General features: G+C 33.7%; 1 protein-coding gene across 2 annotated transcripts in view; it reads left to right on the top strand.

Moving 5' to 3' along the window:
- TRHDE (thyrotropin releasing hormone degrading enzyme) overlaps positions 1 to 26,831 on the top strand; it is a 425,213-nt gene that overhangs the window by 281,727 nt on the left and 116,655 nt on the right. For both annotated transcript variants that reach the window (XM_015152258.3, XM_077954735.1), the window contains exons 7-9: positions 4,659 to 4,724; positions 25,447 to 25,512; positions 26,141 to 26,328. In XM_015152258.3, coding sequence (XP_015007744.3) covers positions 4,659 to 4,724; positions 25,447 to 25,512; positions 26,141 to 26,328 — 320 coding nt within the window. The remainder of the gene's footprint in view (positions 1 to 4,658; positions 4,725 to 25,446; positions 25,513 to 26,140; positions 26,329 to 26,831) is intronic.

Consider the following 26,831-nt stretch of genomic DNA (forward strand, 5'->3'; position numbering starts at 1 on the left):
TGGTACAACTTACAACTTTTCTACACCTTTCCACATCTTAAACTCCTTATTACGTTTTCAATGGGTTACTTCAAACCTAGTTCCACTCTTTCCAACTCATGTTATCTTCAGACCACATCTCCTACATTATTGGAAAGTGACAGTCCATCATGTGTTCAGTATTTTTTGAGAGCCTGTCATGTGTCAGGAACTGCTTTTGGCAATGAGCGTATAATGGTGACAGACCAAGTCCCCACCTTGATGGAGATTACAGTCTATTCTGTGCAATGTACTTTCTTAACTTCTGTGCTTTACACTTAAAAATCTCTTATTTATCTTTATTTCCGCTTTCTGCCTCAGTCCTACCTCAGAGTAGATTGTTGTTATTCTTTCCCAAGATTAGCCTAAATTCTTATCTAGCTTTTCTAGAATCTTACTTCAATAATGATTTCTTGGTTGACTGTGTCTTCAGTTTCTATCTCCACTGGGTCATCTTTTGCTTTGCAGAAAAAATTTCTCCCATTTTCTACCAAAGAAAATCACAAACGAACCTTTCATGTGAATTTGCTTCTGGCTTTCTCTTTTCTTCCTTCTGTTTGCACTTGGCTTTCATACCCACAAGTCTATTTAAATAGCCCTCTCTTAAATATGGCCTACTATGGCCTTCTCTTAGCTATTATTTTCCTTGAACTCTGAAGCACTAATTCTTAAAACATGTCTTCTTCTATGACACCACTTATACCCAGTTTGCCTTCTGTTTTTTATCACAATGTGTCATTTTTTTCTCTTAATTTCATTCTTCATTGATTTCAATGGATATTTGTTGAGCACCTGTTACGAGCACTGAAGTGCAAATCATAAAACAGAATAAACAAATAGAAAACAATTATTTGATTCTGTTTTATATTTTTCTTACTGAAGCCTTAGAACTTTTCTCTTGGCAGACTCATCCACTCTAATTCCCAATATATATATTCAATCATAACCTTCCTCTGAATTGTATTCCTGTGGTTGCTCTTGCTCTCTGTTCCTTGAGTTCTATACCTGTTCCTCAAACAGCACATTTACAAACAGATGTTATTATATTCACCTCACCAGCATTTTCTTCTAAATTCTGTATATCTGCTAATGTCATCATCCACTCTAGCTTTAAAATACAAACTTATCTTTGCTCCATTTCTTAAACCTCTTTCTAATTTTTATCCTCATTGCTATCATTTGTTTCTGGTTACTTTACTTCTTCCTTGGAGTATCATAGTTAAATCCTGACTTTTTTAAAAACCAGTTTTCCAAATTCCTTATCCCTGGTATTCAAACTCCTCTAAAAACTGTCTCAATCTTATTTTCCATCTAGTCTTCCATTTTCCGGTTTTATTTACTGTCTTTCCATGTAAATCTTCCTACTTGTGATTTCCACTTTCACACCTATTTGACCACATAAAGTTCATTCCTGTCGTAACATGCAACTGCTTTTTGTTTATCTTAACTCATGGAATGCTTTCCATCCTCCAAGGTTCAACACAAATACTACTTCTTTAGACCCTCGTTTTCCTTCATCCCTCCAGATATAACCTCTACCTCTTCTGAAACACAGTCGAATACTTTCTCTTGTCATTCATTTTATTTTGCTTTGCATCTCATCTCAGTTATGAGATTTTGAAATCCTCAAAGACAGAGACTTGTGTCATTTAGGATGCTGAACATACCACCTTATTCAATAAGCATGTGCTAAAGAAATAGTTGAGAATATCTCCCTCTCCAAAAGTGAGGATTTCTCACTGATGTATACCAATGAAGTAATAAACTGTATATCCTGTCTGAATAGCTCCTCTGCAAGAACACAAAGTAATTGTTACGTGCACAGAATTTTATCTTTCTCTCTTTTCCATGTCTTGCATTAAGGGAGCACCTCCTCTGAGCCAGACGTAGGAAGAGGGTGATAGCAAGTCATGAGGACACAGTTTTTTTCTCTGGGGATGTTAAATACCTCAGAGACTGATGTGCACGCAAATGGCTCCAATGTAAAATAAAAGAAAATTTAGGTGGGAACTTACATTAAAAAGATATTCCAAATATAAAAATTACTAAATGATGAATGAGTTTTATAAGCCTACTTTTGTGGAATATTCTTTATGAAACTTTAGAAAAATCAAGTAGATATCTTAATATATCCTTGAATATTAGTTTAGCAAACAGTGATTAATTTTCTAGAACAAGTCTAAAAATTTATTACATCTTGAAGAAATAGTATATTTACGTTTCGTAAAGCTACTTGGGCTTCCTAAATGTCCAGTTTGTTTGACTGGGGCTGGAGTTTTGAATCAAAAGGTAATATAAGTTACAATATTGTAAACAAAGTTTGCTTGATAAACAAATGTTTTAAAGAAAGGATGAAAAGGAATTCTGAGTTTTCTTTAGAAAGTTTATAATGAGCTCTGCCTGTGTTAGGGGTTGTGATCTTTGTTATAATCCATACATAGTATGTGCTTAGTATATGTTGGCTAAACCGTGACAGTTGGAGAGCCCATCTGTCTATGAAGTTCTATAAAATAAGGATTTTAAAATTTTAACTTTGGAAAGAAAAGGCTAGTTAAACATAGAAGAGTGCATGCCACTCCAGAGACTGTTAAAATGTTCAGATGGGTAACAGTCATATTTTCTAAAACTTAATTGAGTTATACAATATAATCAGGAACTAAGTGATAGTCTATAACTTTTGAATACTGATTGTACTTTCAGTTTTTCTTTCCTGTTACCACTCTGTCCAGCTTAATTCAGACAGGAAAACTGGTACATTCTTTATGATCAGAAAGGATTCTTGTGTCATTAGACCATGCTAAATTAATAGTTTTTATAACTTGACAAGAGACCAAGTCATCATTACCTGGAGGGAAACACTTAAATCATCTGAAGAGAGCTGTTCAGTGCTGAAGGAAAGTTTAAGTTGACTGCTTTGATACTAAGTCTCAATTCCCAGGTGGTAATGGTCAGGTTTGCTGAAAAATGGATAGTTTTCACCCTCAGGATGGGTCGATTATATTGAGAAATGTATAGGAGGAGAGCTTGTCAAGGAAATTCAAGGAACACAGCTGATATGTTCTAAAGGGAGTTCTAAACTAGTCCTCAGATTGAATCAAAAATGCTTCTGTTTTATGGTCATATGCAAATATGCAGAAGATTAAGAGGAAGAAGCTAAAGAAAGAGCAATGAATGGAAGGTGTGAGAAGAAAAAAATATCAGAAAAGTCATTAAACTATTCTATTTCAGCCTATCATTTGTTGAGATGAGAATAAAATACTGACTTGGGGAGCAATTCTGGTGGTGGTTGAAATTATAATACACATCTTTTAATGGTGATTCATAGAGTCTGAGTATTGCACTGCATTCAAGTCCCAGAATTCTAGCAAATCATTCTAGTAACAAATGATGGAAATCCGTTGTTGTGTTGCTGGACTGCACAGCAGTCCACGCCCTGGCTGAATGATTCTATTTGTGATTCTTACAATTTTCTTGTGAAAAGAGACATCTTGCAAGAAATGAATTATTACAGTTGTATATTTCTACTGAGTATGAAATGGGATATGTAGTCATAAAGAAATTTGTAACCCCCAAGCCAGGCTACAATTTGTATTTAAACATTCATTGTTTACAATCCATTGCTCCATACCAATTCAATTTGGTCAAGTGTCTTCTTGAAGACTTACTTATATTTTACATGAAGATTTGTTATAATCCATACTTAATTGTCATTCCTTGGAATGTTTCATATTGATTACATACCTACCTTTCTGCATTCATGTTGTTCTGCCATATTATAATAATGGTTCTCAAGATAAGAGAGACTCTTGTAAATTAGTATTTTCTTCTATTTCTCCAGTTACTTATATTGATCTCATTGTTTTACTTGTATATGGATATATATGGCTAAATACAGCCTCAAAAGGAAACAGGAAATAAAAATGATTAGACAATTTGAAATAATACTGATAGCTAACACTCCTATATGGCTTACTATTTTAAAGACCTAGCTCAAACTGATTTACATATATTGAGTTATTTAAGCTTTAGAACAGCCATATTAAATATAACTACTATTAACTGCACTTTACGAGGGAGAAAAGTAAGGAGCAGAGAGCTGAAATAATCTTACTGAGTAAACATGGTAAGTAGCAGACTTAAGTTTTGAACCTAGGCAGTCTGACTTCTTGGTACTCTACTCTCTACTTCCACAACTGAACTTTTCTTGGTTAAGGAGTACATTAAGTACCTATTTTACTTCAAAGTTATATTTTAATATGATTATTTATTAACACAGATATCCTTCCCTGAACAAATTATGAGATTGTAAGTACAAGAACCATGTTTTATTAAATTTGCCATATATAGTGTTCAATAAAATATTGAGTACTCCTGAATTACAGCTTATCATTGCCCTGAGATATTCTTTCTAGAGGACTTCCATTTTGTAGTTGTAGGTTTTACATAAAACTTCAAAATTCACAAGACAAAAAAATGAAATTGTTATCACTAAGTTGGATGTTATTTTCATGATACTCCTGTTTCTTAATTATTTTTGAAAATAGAATAGCATGAATGAAGTAGGCTACGTTTGATTAAAACAATTTTACAATCATGATACTTTGTTGAAATTCTTTTCTTTTTATTACTCTTTCCTATAGGGTGCTGCTTTAATAAGAATGCTGGCTAATTTTATGGGCCATTCAGTTTTCCAGAGGGGTTTGCAAGTAAGTAAAATGCTTTTTATTTTCTTTTACATTTTTCCTTGTCAATATGTTTCACAGCTTGGGAAATGGCTGGTACAAAATTGCTGAAATTGATAGAAAACTTTAAGATGTGTAAGGTAAGCAATGTCTTTCTATATGACAAATGAAAGTTCTAGATAGGATACTCACAATATCACCTGACAAAACTTGAACTGTTGAACAATTTAGAATCTGTTTGATTTGCATTTTTAAATTGAAGTAATTTTAAAATATGCCAGATCCTAAATGTTCTACAAAAGACTTCTGGAAAGACTACCTTCTTTTTCTTCCATTTAAAAATTCAAATAAGCTGAAACAAATTTTGTTATTATTATTTGAATTATGTATTTGAGAAATCTTAAGGCTATTTTTCAAATATGTACCTTATATGTTTTTGTTATTTTGCTGTTGATATACATAGATTGTTATTTGTTCCAAAGGTTTTTAATTGTTTTTATTTTAATTAGAAAATATGTTTTTCTTAAAAAAGGAAGAAAAAGATGCAGTTTTTATCATAATGCATTTAGAGTATGAAGTATGGAATCTAAGAATGAATTCTTAGAAAAGGAAGATTATGAAACTTCTTAAAGCAGACACAATATATTAAAAAAACTTTTATTCCATTGAATCTGCTGGAGTAAATCATGTTCCTAGTAGCTGTGATTGATGAATTATTTATGATGCATTCTGCTACTTAGAAGTGTCCTTTAAAGTAAATTGATGTTCACCTGAAATACAATTATGCTAAGACAGAGAGAGCAATCAATCTTATCTGTTCTTAGTAAGCTTTTCATTTTGAAATTTAAATAAACTACATCTGGGTCCAGGTCATATTTTAGTAGTATAATTCTATCTGTACCCCCAAATAAACTGAAAGATAAAATACAAGGCAAGAGTTAACTATGTTATGACAAACTCTCTCTATATACTTACAACAAAAACTATATATGAAAACAACTTTTTTGAAGAATTATTTCCCTCAGAAAATATTTTTACAGATTTGTTCCAGCAGGGTTTGAAATTTACTTTAATCAGCTCTTTCCATTAGGGACACCTTCAGAATAGCTGAATCCATTGAATCTATTTGTTGTATATTAAAGGCTCTATTCTGATCACATAGTTGGGAAAATCTTTTTTTCTTAAGGAGTGTCCTTCATGAATATCAACTATCTGGAGGAATGTCCTTCCTTATCCCCATTCCTTTGTTTTTCCCCATTGAAGTTGTAGCATGACAGTTTCGGAAAATTTCTAACTGTTCATAAGGGCAACACAAATTGAATTTGATTTCTTCATAGCAAGTTGATGTGAAATCATTTTCTGTATAAAATTCTTATTGTTTTTCTTCATCTGTGTATATGGGTTTGCTCAGCAGATTGAATAACTACAGTTATATTATTTGGAAAGGATTATTATTTTGCAGCATTTTTCTTCGTCCTGTCATACTTTCTGTGGTGTGCAAAATATATCAATTTTTAATACATTCTTTTCCACTGACCCACTCTGCTCAGTTTTATATGAAACAGTTAGAATATAGCCTCTGACTCATATCATATTAAACTTTCATTCCTAGCTTGTATTAATGTGTGCCTTTATGCTCTGATACTTGATTTGGTTAATTTTCAACTGAGGTACTCTATGTTTGTCAACACTGCATTTCATTTGCCTGGTGACATCTTATTGATCAGATAGATCTGTATCCTTCAGTACTTCGCTTGCAGCTTTATTTATACTCATCATTCAAACTGATTTAGTGTATCATCAGCAGTTTGGATTAGTTTACAGTAGATCCCTACATCTAGGTGATAAATTATCATCTCTTGTGCATGAAGATGTATGGGATACATTTTGGAGATGACCTCCTGAGCAGACACTTCATGTCATGGTGCTGAGTGGTCACAGAGTTGATATTAATATGCTTCCCATCCAGAAGGCCCTGGGGAGTCTTGGTTTACAAGTTGTTGAAAGAGCTAATCTAGGCTGTCAGCACTTATCTGGGCTGGAAAACCTATGAATTGTTTTTACATTAACCATGGTTATTTCCATGTTGACAAATGAAAGTTTACTATTTGCAATTCCAAATTGCGGATAGTGTGTTTTTCATATATATTTTTATTCTCCCACTTTTTTTACTCCTTTCTTCTCTCTTTCTCTCTTGCTCTTTTTTCTTCCTTTCTTCTTTTTTTCTGGACTCAGACCCTAATCTTCATGTTCCACATAGGAAAAATGCCTTAATGCTCTTTCTTCTTGATTTATTATCTACCTAAAATTTATGTTCTCTTGCAATTTATGTATCCTTACGACCCACCTTAAGGTCTTTTGGGAACAAGGCAAACTTTAAAAATACATACCTGTGTGTATGTGTGTGTGTATATATATGTAATATAGAAAGGTAGTAGTTTTCTGGGTTAGTTCATATATTCATATTTGACTTATAAAGTACCAGTGTAGTTTCAACTACATTTTCAATTTTTTGTAATATTTTATATAGGAATATGTTTTAAATTTCAATTTAAACATGTATTTTTCAGCAGGAAGAGACTCTAGAGATTTTCTGAGAAAAATTTTGTTTCTAATAGTCATATTACCCACTGGATCAGCTATGAGAATGTTTAGGAGAACAATTTCTTATTGAATAATCACAGCTTTTGTTGGTGATTTGTTGGTAACACCACCAACAAATTGGCTTGCATTTTAATGTTTGAATTGAAAGTGGAACTGGACTGAATTGAGCTTAAACATTTCTGTGGTTATATTATGTGTCACTAATAAATAATATATATTTTTAAATGCAAAAATGATTACGTGTTTGCAAATTCTACATGTCTACTGTTCTGTGTAATCCATTTTCAAAATGATAGCAGGCATATTTTGAGAAACATTAGGCAATAGAATAAATAAGGAGAAATATTTCTCATTTATACCTCCAGTTAATAGTGGTTTTCTGCAAGTCACTAGACCTCTTTTGACCTCTGACATTATCGTTATGAAATGTAAGAGTTGGACTAAATACTGTAAGATTCCTTTTATCTTTTATATTCTCTAAATCTAGGATTACTTTAATGCAGTTTACTAGTTAGACAATTTGGGTTTGATATATTTAATTTGGGACAGCTGTTTTAATTTGATGGACACATTTGTAAACTAGATATGCAAGAGTGACTCCATTTTTTTTTATGAATCTTTAATCATTTGAATATTAAGACTGTATTATATAACTATCAATATATAGAGAACTATAAATGTAGTCAAACCAGAGCAGCATTTTTGTAACAGGGAGTTTTTGCTGGTGAGTTTTATTTTTCTAGTATCAAGAAACGACTTATATTTCTTTGGCTTTTATTTACTTGTTCACTTTCATAATTGGCTCTGGATACTTTACAAATTTATGATTAAGCTACAGTGGTTTTAGATGTTATATGCTAAGAACTCTTGAAATTTCTTGGTGATTTTCAGTGTAAATTCCATCTTCTAATGCTGAAATTTCTACTTGAACTCTTGAAATCTGCTGAAACCAATTCTACCTATTGGTTTTGCGTTTAGATATGTTGGAATTGGTTTTGAGAGGAGTCAACAGCCTCCTTGATGAATGACATTACAGGGAACTCAAACAAGGGGAATTTGCTTTTTCAGAGACAAGAAAGCTACCACGGAGGCTCAGTGAAATTTAGACTTTTGAGGCCTGCATTCCGATTCTGCATCCTACACTTTCCTAGTCCATACCCTAACTCTCACATAAAAGACAAAATTTACTTGAGTTGTAATTTTGCTATTCAGAATTTTAAATCATAGTTTACTTTTTGGATACATTGTTTCTAAGCCTAAAAGAGATACATGATTCTTTTCACATAGTCATAGATCTCTGGTTCCCTGCCAAACCTTCAGCTGAGAATTTAAAGTACTAAGGTTGTTTTGTTTTTGTAATCTCTCCAGTGCAGTCAGAAATAGCCAAGCCTCTCAAAGACTTTGTAATTCTCTATTCATCCATAATGTTCTATTGAAACAGTCATTTGTTTTCCCAAATCTTATTCTTCAGTTTAGGAAACTATCGATAATCATTTAAGCAACTGTTTTGGCCTGAAAATGATTAATTATCATGATCCTATTACTCATTATTAATGACATTACCTTCTTTAAATCTAATCAAGGCAGACAGACAACTGTAGATAACCATCTCTAAGGGTCTACAATCACTTCTGGTATGTAATTCTGTAACATACTAAAACCTTTAGTAATATTTCAAGCAGAAAGGGAATTAACATTGGATATAGTCATTTTCTGAAACTGTTGGCAGGGTTATGGAAGTAAAGGTCAAGAAAGCTACTGCCACCCTTCCAGAAGTAAAGACATTTGAGTTTCATAGGGAAGTAATGCACATATTCTCAGCTGCCTGGAATACACCTGAAAGCCACTGGTAATACTTTACCCCTGCCTTCTGCCAAAGCCCACATGCCTGCTCTCTGCTATCTGAGCAATGACAACTCCTCCTTCTTTACTGCCATCCATATTCTTTTATGTGTGCTTTTCATTTTGCAGAACATAAAGTTGAGCCTAACTAGCAAAGGATTCCTGGAAATGTAGCATTCAAGCTTCTAACCCATGCAGTGCACAAGAGGGTAGATGGTAGGGGAAGTGGTGGTGAATGGCCAACAGTCTGACACACTTAATCCATAAATGTCTTTGTTCTATTGATTAAATATTATTTGCATTGTTTTTACAGGTTGTTTTATTACCATATGGATATTTAAAAAGTATTAACTCCTTTATTCATCTCTTCCTTAATATTGTATTAAGACCATATGATACTTCCCTAGCTAGAGCAGAGAATGTTCTCAACTGATTTCAATGCAAATCAAAACCACAATGAGATACCATCTCACACCAGTTCGAATGGCAATCATTAAAAAGTCAGGAAACAACAGGTGCTGGAGAGGATGTGGAGAAATAGGAACACTTTTACACTGTTGGTGGGATTGTAAACTAGTTCAACCATTATGGAAAACAGTATGGCGATTCCTCAAGGATCTAGAACTAGATGTACCATATGACCCAGCCATCCCATTACTGGGTATATACCCAAAGGATTATAAATTATGCTGCTATAAAGACACATGCACACGTATGTTTATTGCAGCACTATTCACAATAGCAAAGACTTGGAATCAACCAAAATGTCCATCAGTGACAGATTGGATTAAGAAAATGTGGCACATATACACCATGGAATACTATGCAGCCATAAAAAAGGATGAGTTTGAGTCCTTTGTAGGGACTTGGATGCAGCTGGAATCCATCATTCTTAGCAAACTATCACAAGAACAGAAAACCAAACACCGCATGTTCTCACTCATAGGTGGGAACTGAACAATGAGATCACTCGGACTCAGGAAGGGGAACATCACACACCGGGTGATGTAAATGACGAGTTGATGGGTGCAGCACAGCAACATGGCACAAGTATACATATGTAACAAACCTGCACGTTATGCACATGTACCCTACAACTTAAAGTATAATAATAATAAATAAATTAAAAAAAATAAATAAAATAAAAAAAAAATAATTTTACCAGGACATATGATGAGAGATAAGGAAATCAAATCAACAATTACCACATTTTACTAACTTCATAACTTCAGTCCAGTTGTTTGTGGTCTGTAATATCCAGTTTTCTCTTTGAATGAGTAGATTTGATTATATCATGGTGAATCAGTACCAGTAATATATAAAATTTGTAAATTTCTAAAGTGATTACTCATAAAATAAGGATCTGGAAAAAAGACAGGGAAGTTTACTACTGTGAATAATTGTTTTGGTTTTTGATTAACTTACGAATTTAGCCTTTGGTTTGCATAATCACAACTGTAGGATCCTCATTCTTACCTCCCCAGGTGGGCCAGTCCTCCTGGGATAAGTTAAAGTACAGCAGCAGTTCACCGAAATTGCTTTTGATTTCAGACCACCTCTACATAGGACATCTGGAAAACAAGATTATGTGTTCTCCCAACCCAAGACTTTCTCCTAGCGATAATTCCAGAGAGTAATGATGACTAAGAAAGCATCTGCATAATACATGACCTGTTGCAACTTAAGCAGAGTCAGTGAGAAATGCAATAGGCAGGTCGGCAATAACTAGAAACTGTCTCTTGCACAGAAGCTCCAGTTACAATTTTTAGATTTATATCATTCTTATCTTTAGCACCTCATTTTTGTTTGTGGTATACACATCTCCAAATTCCTTCCTAGGTCATTTCTAAGGACAAGCTAGCAAGATCACTCATGGGTTTCATGCCTATTTAATATTTATACTATTGGAATCTGGTTTTCTCATTAAAATGTTGCAAGCATAAGTAGAGTCCTTACTAGTGTAACTTTGGGGTGGAATATGTGCAGTGTAACCCCACTCCTATCGTCTCTTCCTCTTGGACAGACTTTAGGACCCAGTGTTGTTGAATTTCCCTTTCTGTGTGGTACCTGGAATATAAATATACTGCAATTTTGCCCTAATATTTTTGTCTGTCTCTATAGAAGTTCTTGGTGATTTCACATATCTCTCTGAAATATTCCCTTCTCCTATAAATAAAGGTTTTATCTAAATTCCTTCTCTAATAAAAATTACTCACCTAACAGCATCTTTTGGTAATTATTGCATCTCTCACTTACAGGGTTCTTAGTGTTTACATGCATATACATTACTATTCATCCATATACAACAATGCTTATAGTTAAAATATTCATTTGATCAATAAATTAGAATCTACTTCTTTAACTTTGTTTTTATAATTTAAGTCCAATAGTTCAAATCCTGATTCTACATAAGTAGAATAAGTCTTACTTTTAAAGTAAGTAATTCAAGTAATGATTCTTTTCGATATATATCTTTACATGACTTGGATTTTTCTTATTTCATTTTTATGTTTTAATCTCCCTAATTACATTTTTTTTCAGATTTTTCTGGCAATAAAAATTAAAGCTGTAATTATAAAATCCTCAGATAACATTGACTGGCTCGGTAGCTATTAAAAAAATAATTAGTACCTGTGCTATGGCTTTTTCTTTCAAACAAAACAATATTGTTTTAATGATTTGAGCCTAGTCGTACCATTCTTCATGTTGTTATGAGTCAACACCAGGGTATTGAAATTATAAAGTGAGATCATTATTAAGCTTGATACAAACCCAAAAGTCTGAAATCCCTGTCAGAAAGTGAGTCACCTTCCTGCTCAAGCAGTGAGGGTAATTCAGCATCATCTAAAATATGGTTGAATAAAGAAAGATTTCTCTTGATTAGTATTTAACTGCTCTTTTCCATAAGGTAACCTACAACAAGATGTTTGGCTCCAATTATCAGGGTGGAAATTGCTTATGCAAATCAATGTAAGGCAATGAGGTGTGGATAAAAAGCAAAAGGGAAATATCATTATTATTGGTTTGTGCTCATAAAATTCTGATAGCCTGAAGGTAATGACAGGCACAAAGCCATAGGGATTATTAGTAGCAACAACATACTCAATAACTTGTGTTCCAATGAAGTGTTATATGGTAACCCGTGTATGCAGGATTTTTAGTTGAAAACTGCAGGCTTACATTTGTGAGAGAGTGTTTTCTCCCTTACATGTAGGTTTTCAGATAAGTAAAAAGTCAGAAAATAATAGAGGAGCAGAGACATTGTGTCAAAGTTAATTTTCTTTCTGAAGAGATAATATTGTGTTTTTATCCAGATGGCAGCTGAATCATACTTAATCTAAAATGAATGACCATAGACAGCTTTTGCTCCAATGTCTCCTAGTTTTGCTTAAAATGCTATGCAGTTTTAGATATGCTATGGGTAAAATGGTTAACAACTTGAAAATAATTTGATGTGTTCACTCAATGTCATATGATAATAATGTTATCATTACTAATTTTTAATTTGTAAAATTAAAGATTTGACTTAATTGGCATTTAATTTATTAAAGACATAACTATAAAGGGAAATTAATGAGCATGTTATAGAGAAAGAAATATTTAAGTTTCAGAAAAGATTTGATGGATTTCAGAATTAAGAATTCCATCTTTAATACAAACAAGTACTTTAAAAAAGTAAATAGCATTCTGTATTCATATTTCTGGATCAGAGAGAAATAACTTTTATTCATCAGTTTTTTAAAAATACAGCCACTGATTGAATCTTTATTATTTTTCTTCTGATTTATAGGTTGTTAACCAACTAATGTGGCTATATAACTAAAAAGCCCTTATTTTTAGAGACATATATCTCTTTTTAATAATCCTGCAAAAATTTGTCCAGCTCAACAGGAGGTCTCATATGTTTATATGTATCGGTTATCTTTTATCTGTTAGTTAAGGGCTCAAGATGTATTCCATATCGGCTAATTGGGTTGATACTATGAAATGACATTTTTGGTTATTTAAATGTATCTGTGAAATTATTAGACACATTTAGTTGACATATGGATGTATTTGTACGTTACTATATGTGTAAATGCACGCCAATCTGTAAATATGGACACATCTACTAAAAACTGTCTCTGACTCTTCGTAGACATTACCATTTGGTTAGATCGCTAGTTCTGTACTATAATAAACTTGCCTTACAGGCATTTTCCTGTAACCTACTTAGCTCCTGCATCAGCAGTTTTCTTTCTTTTTCTTTTAAAATTTATTTTTCTTTTTATTTTATGTTCTCTTTTTGGAAAGTGCATGTAATAGCCTAGAACTATGTATTTGGAAACATTACAAAAATTGCTCCTAACTTAAAAATATTTCTCCTCATTTACTAATATTTTCATAATTGCTTGACATGATTCTGTTACATAGCTTAGTTTAATACTAGTAATATGACATAGATGTACCATAATATATTTTGTTTCATCCATGTTTGTGAGCAGTTACATTGCTGTCCAATTTTTGTTAAATAACACGCTAATAATCTTTACATTGTTGATTTTTTCCATTATATTTTCAACTATCTCTTCATATATATATTTTAGGAGCAGAGTATCAATTTTTTCTCCAAAATATTAAACCAGTGTATAATGCTAGAAGTTTGAAAGTTCTCTGTTTATACTATACTAAGTAAACAGGATTCTTATAACTTTTCAGAATAAATTTCTTACTAATTTAGTAAGTAAACTTTTTTCATTGTTATTTCAGTGTATACATTTTATCATAAATGAGGCTATGAAATATTTTAATACATTCTCTGCTTGCATTTCACTCCTTTCATTCACTCTTTTATAACATTTATCCATGTGTCTTATGCATTAAAATTGAGGTCTTACTCTCTTTTTAGTAACTTTATTTAGTTATAAAATAAAAATAATGAACTATAACATATTTACTGCAAATTCTTTTTCTCTTATATTTAATATGTTAGAATTATTGTTATGAAAAAACACCTTATAAATTATTGGCCTAGGAGTGTTACAAAGACTTAAGTTACATATTTTGAACCTGGTTTACAAAAGGTTTGTATGCATCCAAAATTTCCCTTTTGTCTACCTCTGTATTTTTGTTTATGGAAGAGAGAACTTCGTGTTAACATGGCACAGAAAGAAATGGTAGTTATTGTTATACTACCACAGTATAACAATATTCACTTGTTATACTGAATCTGATTTCCTTTTGCAATCAGTCTCCTGTATTCACCTTCTCTCTTCTGCTCAAGGTCTCTCCTTATGATTATTTTACAGATCATTTTCTTTTCCATTTAAGAAAAATAACACATGTAAGTATTAAAAATCATTTCTTAATGTTTTGTGCTAAAAAACAAAATTATAATTTCTCTTCCTGTACCAGCTTTGCTTAGTTTTATATATACAGTTCACATTCCCCACCCATTAGACATGTCCAGTCATTCATTTATTCCACATGTATTTATTATGCATCTAGTCTATGTCAGACATCATGATAAGTACTAAGTATTCAGGGCATGCTGTACACAGTAGATACGGCCCCTGTTCTCATGAATCATGTAACAGGATAAAGGGAATACACCATAGATAGGAAAAAACAAATGAATCTATTTTTTGCTCAATGTGAAAAAATTCTAGGAAGGAAAAATAGGATGCTGTGAGAAAGCATAGCGAGTGGGTGGTTGGAACAACTCTAGATCGGTTGTTTAGGGAATCCTTGAGAAGACGGTAGGTATGCTGAGGTCTGAAGGAAGAAAGATGGGGGTCAGGGAGATTCCAAGAAGAGGGAAGGGCTAAGACAAGAACTGAGCACGTTTAAGGAAAAGAAAGAAACTGGTGGATGCGTAGAGTTAGTAAGAACAAGAAGTAGGAGAGGTGAGCAGCAGGTGACCATGCATTGCCCAATAGTCTGTGCTAAGAAGATTTAATATTATTCTAAGTGCTGTATTAAACAGTTTTAAACTGGATATGACATGGCTGTATTTACATACAGAACAGTTCTCTGGCTAATTGTAATAACACACTGGGATTGGGGCAGTCAGAATACCAAGAAAGGGATTGGGCAAAAAAAGTAAGGAGGATATTTTTATATTCAGGTGAGAGATTATCAAGGCTTAAATGGTTCATAGAAATGGAGACATAGATGGATCTCAAATGTTTTTTAATGGTAGAATACAATGGACCTAGGGATAAATTGGATGAAGAGCATGGTATGTGAAGTGAGGAAGAGAATGTAATCTAGAATGATTCTGAGGTTTCTGGGATGAGGACCTGGAAACATGCCTTGAACAACCGTAACAACTGGGGGTTCAGAGAAGAGGAGGAGCCCGTAGAGATGACTGAGATGGAACAGCTAGAGAGGCAGGCAGAGTACCAAGGCATTGTATCACAGATGCTTAGAGAAGAGTTTGTTGCAAGAACAAGAAAGTGGGTGACCAACAATGTTAAATGCAGTAGCAAGGTGGAGAAGGATAACAACTGTAAACTGTTCCTTTTGGTACCCTGTAAATTCATCGATTTCAGTGGAGTAGGTTAAAGAGTGAATGGGAATGTGGAAATGGAAACAGAGTATGTAGAATAAAATTAAACGAATTTTTTCAAGGAAGGAGATAAGAAAAAGAGGGTCAGTTGTTAGAGCGGGATAAAGGCTAAGGAAGATTTTTGTTTTATTTTTAAAGATGACAGGGAGTTGTACTGGTTTTAAGCTGGCAGATAAAGATTCAGGAGATGACTCTGATAATGTTGGAGAAGTGAGAAATAACTCCAGGACCTTGCTCTTTGAGAAGGTGAAGGCACTTGTCTTTAATAGGAGATTTATCTCCAGTAAATTTGGAAAGCTGGCAATGGGGAAATCAGAGAAATCCTTTCTGACGACTTATAGTTTTTTAGTGTTTTTTGAGAGAAGGTCACTAGCTGAATGAAAATGAGGTAAGAGTGGGAAGTGGAGAAAGTTGAAGATAGAGAATTCAAAGAGTAGAAAGGTACTTTCTAACAGTTTTGAGTTTCTATTTGAATTTGGTAATTATGAATAAGCTCAGCTTTTCAATTGCATGATTTTCTTCTGCGATATTCAGCTGTATGAGTACAGGTTTAGAGAAGACAAATATTTGGATTCCTCCATGACTGGGATTTTTGCCAAGCTACTGTAATTGAAGGACGGTAAAACAAAACAGATGAGGCTGTTTCCCAGGATTGATTAAGCTGATCTATGAAATCTAATCTGGATACTCAGGGAAGAGAAGACAGGAAGAATCTGCTAGACAAATAACCCACCATTAATAATAAGAACAGTAAGATTAGTGTCTTTATTGCATGAGTGCCAACTTGGGTAAGTCTCTTTTGTGCTGAGTCGAATTAGTGTACCCATTCCATGAACTGCCCATCAGGGGTCTTGTCATCTCAGTAGAGCTCTGTGAAAGACAGGCTGCTAGGCCCCACAACTTGGAGAACTGTCCACAACCCATTACTTTCCTGTATTTGGAAGGAAGTCTTGTAAGCAGCTTTTCTCAAGCCTAAAGGAAGCTTTGTTCTTAATTTTTCTTTTCCTTTTCTACTGCTCCACTGCATCCCCCCACCCAGGCAATTTCCTCCTTCAATTAGTACATATAATGTTCTTTGCTTTGCTTTGCTTTGCTTTGCTTTTCTTTGCTGTTCTCTCTTCTCTCCTCTTCTCTCCTCTTCTCTTCTTTTCTCTTTTGTTTTCTTTTCTCTGCTCTGCTCTTTTCTTTTCTCCTTCTTTTTTTTTTTTTTTTTGGAGTTTCTCTCTCGTAGCCCAGGCTGGAGTGCAATGGTACAATCTCGACTCACTGCAGCTTCTGCCTCCTGGATTCAAGCCATTCTCCTGCCTCAGCTTCCTGAGTAGCTGGGTTTACAGGTGGCTGCCACCTCACCTGGCTAATTTTTGTATTTTTAGTAGAGATGAGTTTTACCACATTGGCCAGGCTGGTCTTGAACTCCTGACCTCAGGTGATTCACGTGCTTCAGCCTTCCAAAATGCTGGGATTACAAGAGTGAGCCACCGCTCCTGGCCAAGTCCATATAATTTTCTTATGGTGTCTCTAGAACATTTTGGCTTCTCTTGGAGGGAAGATTGAAGACGACTTTTGACACTAGCCCTTTTTCCCCATTTATCTTGCTAGTAAAATAACTGAAGTTTTTTGGATCCTTTATGTGGTTGGTATTTTTCTAAGTCGTTTATTTGTTTTATATCATTTTCTGTGCATACCCTTATCAGGTAAGCACTACATTATGTACATTTTTCAGTTGAAGAAATTAAGGTTTAGAGAAAATAGATACTTTAACAGATCACATGACTGGTAGGGATCAGCCTGGATTAATACCTATACCTAGTTTATATATACCTTCTTTCTCAACTAAATTACATTTCTTCCCAAATTGCCACCAGCACCAGGGCTGAGAGAGCACAGAGGTGGGAGAGGGGAACTCTGTGTATATGTCTACAATCAGTGGGCAACTTGATTTACAAGAAGCAGTCCATTTTTACCAACCAGGATGTAATTTATCTATTTTGGGAGTGAGTGATGATCAAAGCCCTTTATCAGGATATTCAGAAAAAGCAATTCACAAACTTCATTTTTACCAATAGATTCACTTTATGTCTCAGTAATATTTCATGCCAGCAGCAAAAGTGAGATGTAGAAATATTTTAGTACCCCAGAACTCCTCTATAGACTGTGACACATTATTTCACTGACAGGTGTAGGACCTTGTCACTTTGTTCTGGAATGGCATAGAAATCCTACAGCGGAAATATTGTAACTCTGGTCATGTGCCTGCAGGTTGAGGAATTGACGGTATGATCTGTAATTACAACATAGGAGATATTTGAAAACAAAAGTGGTGTGAGAAGGTGCCATTGTCTGTAATTTAAAGCAAACAAACAAGAAACCCTTTCATGAGCTGGCCCGTTGTTTTGATTTAAAATGTTCTGATGTTCTACTATATTTAGCAGCCACTTATAAGAATACACTTATTCTTACAAAATTTACATTAATTGGGTAGAGTAATGGATTTGCAAAACATGTAAAATGACTTTTGTGTCCTAAATACTCTCATATCTAAGCAAGCCACTTCTAAAGGTAAATTTAGGGTAAACACATTTAAAAATTCAGAATCAGAATGGCATGCAAAGCATGAAAACTGACTTTCAATTATTCTTCTTCTATCTCTCCAATAGCTTTCTTTCCTAGATCTGTCATCTCTTTTTTTCTTTTCATGTCGCGTGGCTTGAACGGCTGTACCTCAAAAAGTTTAGTAATGGTTCTTATTATACTGGACTTATGTCTTGGAAACCTAATATAATTTAATAATAAAGAAAAGTTTCAATAATTATTTATACCTTTTCATCTTTGACTCTTATCTAATATAATTAAAATATAAATATTATTTTTTAATCTTTGCATAAGGCTTTCTTAGTGCTTTGTTACTCATTTTTATTTAATCTTAAAATTTCCATCAATTTCTAGGTATGAATCCAAATAGATACCTTGGTCTATAGTCTAGCTTTCTTTGTTTGAGTTGGTCACCTGTCACTGTTGTAGTCTCCTTGCTCCTGTTTGTCAAGGTTAGGGAATGTAAAAACATCCTCTGAAGTGCATGGGCCAGGCTTCAAATGGGTTTCATCCAACTCTTGTGTGACTTTGCTGTGATCTGATACTTTCAATCTACTTTTGCTGTTGTTCATGGATCCCTTTAAGATCATCTTACTCTAATAATGCACATACTTACAAATATATAAGTTCAGAACTTACAGTTCTCAGTGCAGAAGTCACTGCTTTGGAAGCTTTGTTTAAGACAAAAGTGTTGCTTTTTAAAATGTTTTTGTTGTTGTCACTCTGTCTGCCCCCCCATCTATAGAACCTTCTCCACTTTATTTCAGTTTTAATCTTTCTCTCCAACATTCTTGTCTGCTTTTAAAACATAAAAAATTAAGTATACATGTCTTTCATGCCATACCTACTGTTCATAACAACAACAAAAGCCTAACTGATTTACTAAATAGATTTTAATGTTCTTTAGCTTTTATTTTGTATAAGTTGTAGGCAATAGTTTATTTTCTTACTAGGGATCGCTAAGATAGTGTAGAAGTGTCTTCCTTCATTTTGTTTAACCCATTAGAGTTGTATTATGCAAGCAACAGAAACAAATTCTGGTTAAATTAGGCAGAACGGAAATTATTTGAAGGATATAGGTAGCCCACTGAATCATTGGGAAGGCTGAAGAACCAGGCTTACAAAATAGAATAAGAACTAAAAGAGATAAAAGATCAAGAGATGTAGCCAAGGTTATGGCACAGGAGTGTCAGGTTCAGCTTTCCCCATTACAGTGGCTACCACAGGACCCTTAGTGTCACCATGCCAGGTACTACTCTTTTAGGATTCATAGTGCTAGGACAAAGCATCCCCTTGTCTGAGGCCAGAGCACATGCCCAGGCTTTAGCTGCCAGGGAAAGTGGAGAGGGAATATTTAGTATTTTGTCCCTGCCATTTCAATAGAGGAAGGCAGAGATTTTGCCTTCCTCCCAGATTCCATAGTGAGTGATTGCCCCCCTATAAAACTGGTGTTTAAATGCTGGAAAGCCAAAAAATGACAAATGCCCACTACAAATTTTTTGAGGTACAATTATTCTTGATAGAAAGCAACAATATTTCAAACTCTTGCTTCAGCCTTCTTGTCACATAGTCAGAAAAATCAATGCTTGAATTTACCTGGCATTTCCAGACTAGTCTTACAAGTATAGGACATCCTACTTCCCAGTGTCAATGAGTCCCACGCTGCTGTACCCTGTCTTACTGGAGGAAGCACTACTGGTGGTGGTCTTCCTATACCTAGTTGTCTCCCTTTTTTATTAGCTGAATTCTGATTTTTTTTTTTTTTCAAATTCTCACCCTCTTCTAAACAACCATATACTTGAGAGGACTGTGTCTTTCCTTGGGTAAAGTTCAAACAATGCTCCCTTAAGATGCAGTAACAGATTCTTGCTAGAGCACATGATGCAATTTTGACAAATGACAAATGTGGGAAATTTGCTGCAGAATTTGAGGGGAAGTTTTCCTGATTCTTTAAAGGAGGTTCTCAGGAAGAAATTCTGTATCTTTCCTTTGTACAATGTCATGTATGAATATGATGATTGCTGCTGCCATCTAGCCACGAACCTGAAAATGGAGCTAAATCACAGATGGGGTGGGACCAAAATAATTCCAGAAGAAAGTGGCTACAGCTCTGTCCTACCTACTTATGATAGGAAAGAATCAATACAGCTTTTTTGTTTGTTTGTTTTTGTTTTTTTTGAGAAGGAGTCTCACTCTGTCACCAGGCTGGAGTGCAGTGGTGCGATCTCTACTCACTGCAAGCTCCGCCTCCTGGGTTCACGCCATTCTCCTGCCTCAGCCTCCTGAGTAGCTGGTACTACAGGCACCCACCACCACACGCAGCTAATTTTTTTGTATTTTTAGTAGAGACGGGGTTTCACCGTGTTAGCCAGGATGGTCTCAATCTCCTGACCTCGTGATCCGCCCACCTCGGCCTCCCAAAGTTCTGGGATTACAGGCATGAGCCACTGCGCCCAGCCTAAATACTGCTATTTTAAAAGTCATTCTATGGTGGATGTTCATTACTTGCAGCTAAACACATGTAAACGAATCCATATGGTTTTTATGGAATCATCCCTTTATGTCTCAAGGTGTAAACCATTTATGTGGTTAATCCTCTATCCTAGCATGCTAAAAGACTCATTAATAGGAAAGCAATTATTCCATAATTATTTCAATAAATCTCATTTCCATAAACCTTAAAAGATAATAGAGCTTTACTTCCTTAATTCACTCTTTACTTTTCCCCTTGTCTTTATTAGTCCTGTTGGATTTTACACATGACATGTTATGAACCACATCACTTGTTAGCAAATGAAATAAAACAAAAATGGTCTTGTATGCAACAGTTCACAATTTTTTATGACATTATATGCAATCGCATATATCCATTCAAGTTATATGCCTGACAAATATATACAGAAATAATGAATTATGTCCCATCTTAATATTTAAATATGATATTTTTGGGGATCCTGATATACATATATATATATATATGTATATATATATGTATGGAGAGAGAGAGAGAGAGAAAGCACCTATTGTGTACTAGACTGGGCACAAAGATGTTGGTTAAATAGTTGTAAACAACATTGGCAGTCATTACTCTCACGGAGTTTACAGACTGTGTGAACAGTCAAACTAATAAACAGGCACCTATGACACAGTGGGATAAATGCTATTATATAGAACATTGTGTGACAATATAAAAGAGATATTTAACTTAGAATTAGGAAGGAGGTTGAAGTGGATGGGAAATGATTCCTGGAGGAAATGCATCAAAATTGAGTCCTGGAAATTGAATTGAATTGAATTGAGGTAGCCAAAGGAGAAAAGAGTATGTAGAGAATTGCATGTGCAGAGAACCAGAAATGAGACAAAATATCCATTAGACATCTTCAGAAAGCTGAAAGTGGCTAAATTCATGCAGGGAGCAACAAGTTAACAAATGAGATTTGAGAAATACAGAGGGACAAGACTATGAGGGCAATTTTTAGGCTATATTAAGGAGTTTGGGCTATATTCTGAACATAGCAGGGATTTATGTGTATATTTAATCAAAAATATTCTGGCTTTGTGGGAGAGACTAGATGTGAAAGGGACAAAGCAGAAACAAGGGCAGCTGTCATCATCCATGTAAGATTCTGAACAGTAGATATACAGGTAAGGGAAAGTGGGACTCTTGGAGTATATTTAGTTCATGTATTATTAATTGAATGTGGTGGAAAGGGCTGTCAAGGCATCAAGATAACTCTTTGCTAGGGGTGGATGAAAAGGTCTTCACTGGAGAAGGGCCACCAAAAGGATCCAATGTAGGGGAGGATAATGAGTTCAGTTTTTAATAGGACTTGGTTATCTATGTGGCTAATAGGACTCAGTTATCTATGTGGCTTGGATATTTTGGATATTGGATTTGGGTAGCCAGAGGCATGGGGTTTGGATGTAGGCTGAAGACTCTGAGTTCCAATGTTCTGATTTCTTAGCTGATGATGATAATATCTACCTCTAATGTTGTTGTGTGGATTGAATGAGATAAAATATAAGACAACTCGCACAGTGTTAAAAAGGAGACAAATATTACTGTTTTCATGTGCTGTGCTCTTTCATTATTATTGATAATGATGCATTTCCTTCTCAGTTACTCAGTTTTCCAACCTATAGCCTGAGATTATTAAAAAGATTACCACAAAGAACGCCCACCGAATATTTATGATGTGTTAGGCACTCTTCACTCTTTTAACACTGTATATTGAATCATTCAATTCTCAGAAAAATATATATAGTAGTTATTTTATTATCCCCACTGTTACATATGTGAAGATAGGCACAAAGAGTTAAACAGCTTTCTAAAGCTCATATAGCTAGTGAATGTTGGACCTTGGGTTTGAACCAAGGCAGGCTCTTGTTACTGCATTTTAAACCACTATGCTGTGATGCCTCTCTCCATAGGCAGATGTAATATATTCTTGTTTAATAGAGTTTTAACTTTTAATCAGTCTATATTATTTGTTATGTCTCTTAAGAATAGTCTGGTGATTATCTTTATTTTATTCCTTACAATAACTCTATTATTTCTGAAATACCTAGTATAGAGAAACCACAATTCTTTTAAAGTTAATATTAAAACATTCTTCTGTTTTATGTCATAATGTCAAATCTGCTGAAGATTGACTTTTATACACATAAACGTAAACTTAGATTTCCATTTCAGATTTATATCTCTGAGGACTTTCATATTCACTGACTTAGAGGTTTGAAAAGAACTTAAAATATTTTTATTCAATGAGATACCAAATATGATTTCATCTTGCCAAGTGCTTATTATACCAAGATTTCTATAGCTTCAGTCATGGAAATCTCCCTACACAAATCACATCTCAGTATTTGTGGTTGTTCTCAGTAACCTTTTCTTCACCATTGTTTCCCCTGTACTAGAAAGTTACCTGAACACGCTAAGTGCTCCATACATTTTGTGGAATTAATGAAAAAAAAAATTGATGACTGATTATTAAAACATACTTATTATCCTTTAAGTTTCTTTATAATTCTGCAAAATTTTCTTAATTCAAGCTATGAGTATGTTTATGCAAGCTTTCTCTTTAAAAAAAAAAAAGGGAAACTTTTTTAAAAAAAAAGTTGGCACATGTAAAATTCCAATAACATCTGAATATCAGGGTTACTGAGAGTTCAAGAAGATATGTTATCTTTCCTGAATACAGAGGCAGGCAAGTTGGAAATTGCTTCTTATGTCTGGATAATTTTCATTTCAGCCTGCTTGAAGTGGAAACTTGAACCTTTTTCTAAACTGAGAAGGGAAGAAATAGTTCAAACTGATGATAGTAGGACAAGGTCAACTCATATTATGAATAGTTAGACTTTTATGATCTTTGAGAAGAAAATTGTATATTGGATTTTATAGTATTCCTTTATTTCTCCTTTGCTGAATTAGCCTAGCAGCACTACCCATAAACAGAACCTAAGACTAAAGAGTTCTAATATTAGCACCGTTTATTATTACATCACTAAAATAAAATGCAAGTTAGGCACTGTGGCTAAGGCCTGTAATCTCAACCCTTTGGGAGGCCATGGAGAGAGACTAGCTCAAGCCCAAGAGCTCAAGGCCAGCATGGGCAACATAATGGAATCCTGTTGCTACAAAAAATTTAAAATATATATATAGCTGGGTGTAGTGGTGTGTGCGCCTGCAGTCCCAGCTACTGAGGAGGCTGAGGAAGGAGTATCACTTGAGCCTGAGAGGTAAAGGCTGCAGTGAGCCCTGATCATACTACTACACTCCAGCCTGGGTGACAGAGTGAGATCTTGTCTCAAATACAAAATTAAAAAATAAAATAAAACGCACTTTTATATTTTGTAAATCTTATTCCCAAATTTATTCATTTAAGTGGAAAGAGCATAATTAATAATTTTGAAAGTTAAATCTGAAATAATCTATTTAAATCCTGGTCTCTGGGTTTATGTTGAAAAACCTCACATGGAATGTTCAAAGCCAAATTAGGATTCAGAATGGTTATTCAGGGTTATATGTTTTAACAAAGTTATTCATAACACCTGATGGCAATGATGAATTTGTGGTTGCTAAGTTAGTGTTGGACATTGCATCTCTAGGCATCTGATTAAGTGGGAGTTGCCATTTGCTGTGCTGTGAGTTGCCAACAAAAGCTGAACCTGTCACAGGTGTTACAATTTGTATTTCAGAAAATTTGCTTCCCCCAAGTTTAATTATCCCCAGAGTAGCCCACTCCATATAAAGTACTGAAGGAGTCAGCATTTTTCTTTTCAGTACTTTGATGTCATTTAGGATTTTGTCTACTATCTATATGTTGCAGGGATAATGGAATTTCAAATGAAGAACGAGGGACTTTTACAATATAACACTATTTTTATATTCATATTTCTGTTTTGAAAGCAGAAGAAATAATGCAAACCAGCCGTAACCAAATAGCACCCTGACGAGACAAACCGTGCTTCTTAGAGGAGAACAAAGTGTGAATCGGATAGAAAGTGTATAGGTTTTACCACTAATAACTAAACATTAAAAATGGCAAGTCCAAAGCCCCAAAATATTAAATAAACTTAGGAATGACTTTTTCTTATCAAATATTAATATGTGTTTCAAATCCATGGAAATAAGTATTTATCATTATTGTAATAGGCAGTCTTTCCTTTGCAGAGAGACCACTGAACTGGAGACAGATTGTGAAGAGAGTATTCTTTCGGCAAAGCAATCCCTCTTAACATCAGCATATATTAGCCCTTTCTTTTTTTAATAAAATATTTCTTTTTCAACACTTTAACACAAAATCCTGATGGGAAAGTTTCTCTAAACCTTTCATTGAAGAGGTAGTGTTTTCAGAATTGACTGAGGTTGACTCGCTCAATTAGAGAAAGATCTTTGACCCTGGATATCTGTAAGAAGTGATTATAGTTATGAAAATAATTTTTAAGAGATTAATATTGGTTGATGACTTAATTAGGAAATATTCTATACTTAAATCTCTTTGGAATATTTTTAAATGAGATTCTTTATCTTCTTTTATGTCTTTTTTAGTAATATAATTCCAACATATGAAAATTATTAACTGAATTGAGACATAAATGTGTTTACTAGTTACTGTTTAACCTTTGAATTGTAATTACAATTTTATATTCTTGTAGGATTATTTAACCATTCATAAGTATGGCAATGCAGCCAGAAATGATCTCTGGAATACATTATCGGAGGTAAAGTATAGGAAGCTCAAATATCAAAACCTCTACTTGAATATTTGAATTGCATTTATAAGACATTCATAGCCTTTATTGACACTGACAGTTTGTTTTCAGTTTTTACATTTTTCATTTGTTCATATTGATTTTTTGTTTTATATAATATATTGTAAAACAAAGGGGTTTAAAACTAAACTACAAATGGTAGTAAAAGATACCTCGCCTACTTTCAAACATGACAATATTTCTGAAATATAATTTTAATATGGTGTAAGATATTCATGTTAAAAACATAAATATTGAAGTTTGAAATAATTTTTCCTATATGTCAAATATTTAAATGTGACACTAGACATGCTAGGAATACTTACTGATGCTGCAGGGATTTGCTTTAATAATAACACATATTTTATTTTATGTTATGTAAAAACTTTAATGTTAATACAACTTTCATTTTTATATACATGTATGAAGTTTAACTTAGGGTAAGAAGATTAATTTCACTAACATTATATTGGCTTCACTGACTTTAAATGTTTTCATATTTAGGTAAATAGTAAAGATAGAAATAAAAATGGCTTAATGTTAATTATGTTGATAATTCATGTTTATAAAACTAATTTATACATTTTTCCTTGTAAAGGCTTTAAAAAGAAATGGGAAATATGTAAATATACAAGAAGTAATGGATCAGTGGACACTCCAGATGGGTTATCCTGTTATCACCATCTTGGGAAACACAACAGCAGAAAATAGAATAATAATTACCCAACAACATTTTATCTATGATATCAGTGCTAAAACTAAAGCACTTAAACTTCAAAATAGCAGGTACAACATTCTTTTTTACATGAAAAATATTGTTTTTATTCTTACATTTGCAGTTTTAATATTTCAAAGAGCATTAATAACAAAATTCTGAAATGCTTTTTGTTATTAAAACATATATTTAGTGAAATATAGTTTTTGTTTCTTTATTTACACAAGTTATTTTGATTCTCTTTTTACTCCTGTTTCCTGGATATCTGAACCTTCAAGCTGAAAAAACACCAAAGTTATTTGTTTAGGAAGACAGAATTTTAAATAATCATGGTGTTTAAAAAAAAATGTTATTTTTCACTTTTCCCCATGAATGTTTCTTGAATTAAATGCAAGAAAGTTAAAATGTGTTGCTGTGAATTAAAAGGAATTGAGCCCACTGTGAGATTTATAAAGCAAGTGAGAACAGAAACTCATAATGCAGAAAAACTAAAACAAAAATCAAATGAAATAATGTCTGAGTCAAAGGAATTTAAAACGGTACCTTGAAATGATCTAACGATTAATGTCACTTA

Source organism: Macaca mulatta, chromosome 11, assembly GCF_049350105.2.
Source record: "Macaca mulatta isolate MMU2019108-1 chromosome 11, T2T-MMU8v2.0, whole genome shotgun sequence".
In the NCBI taxonomy this organism is placed as follows: domain Eukaryota; kingdom Metazoa; phylum Chordata; class Mammalia; order Primates; family Cercopithecidae; genus Macaca; species Macaca mulatta.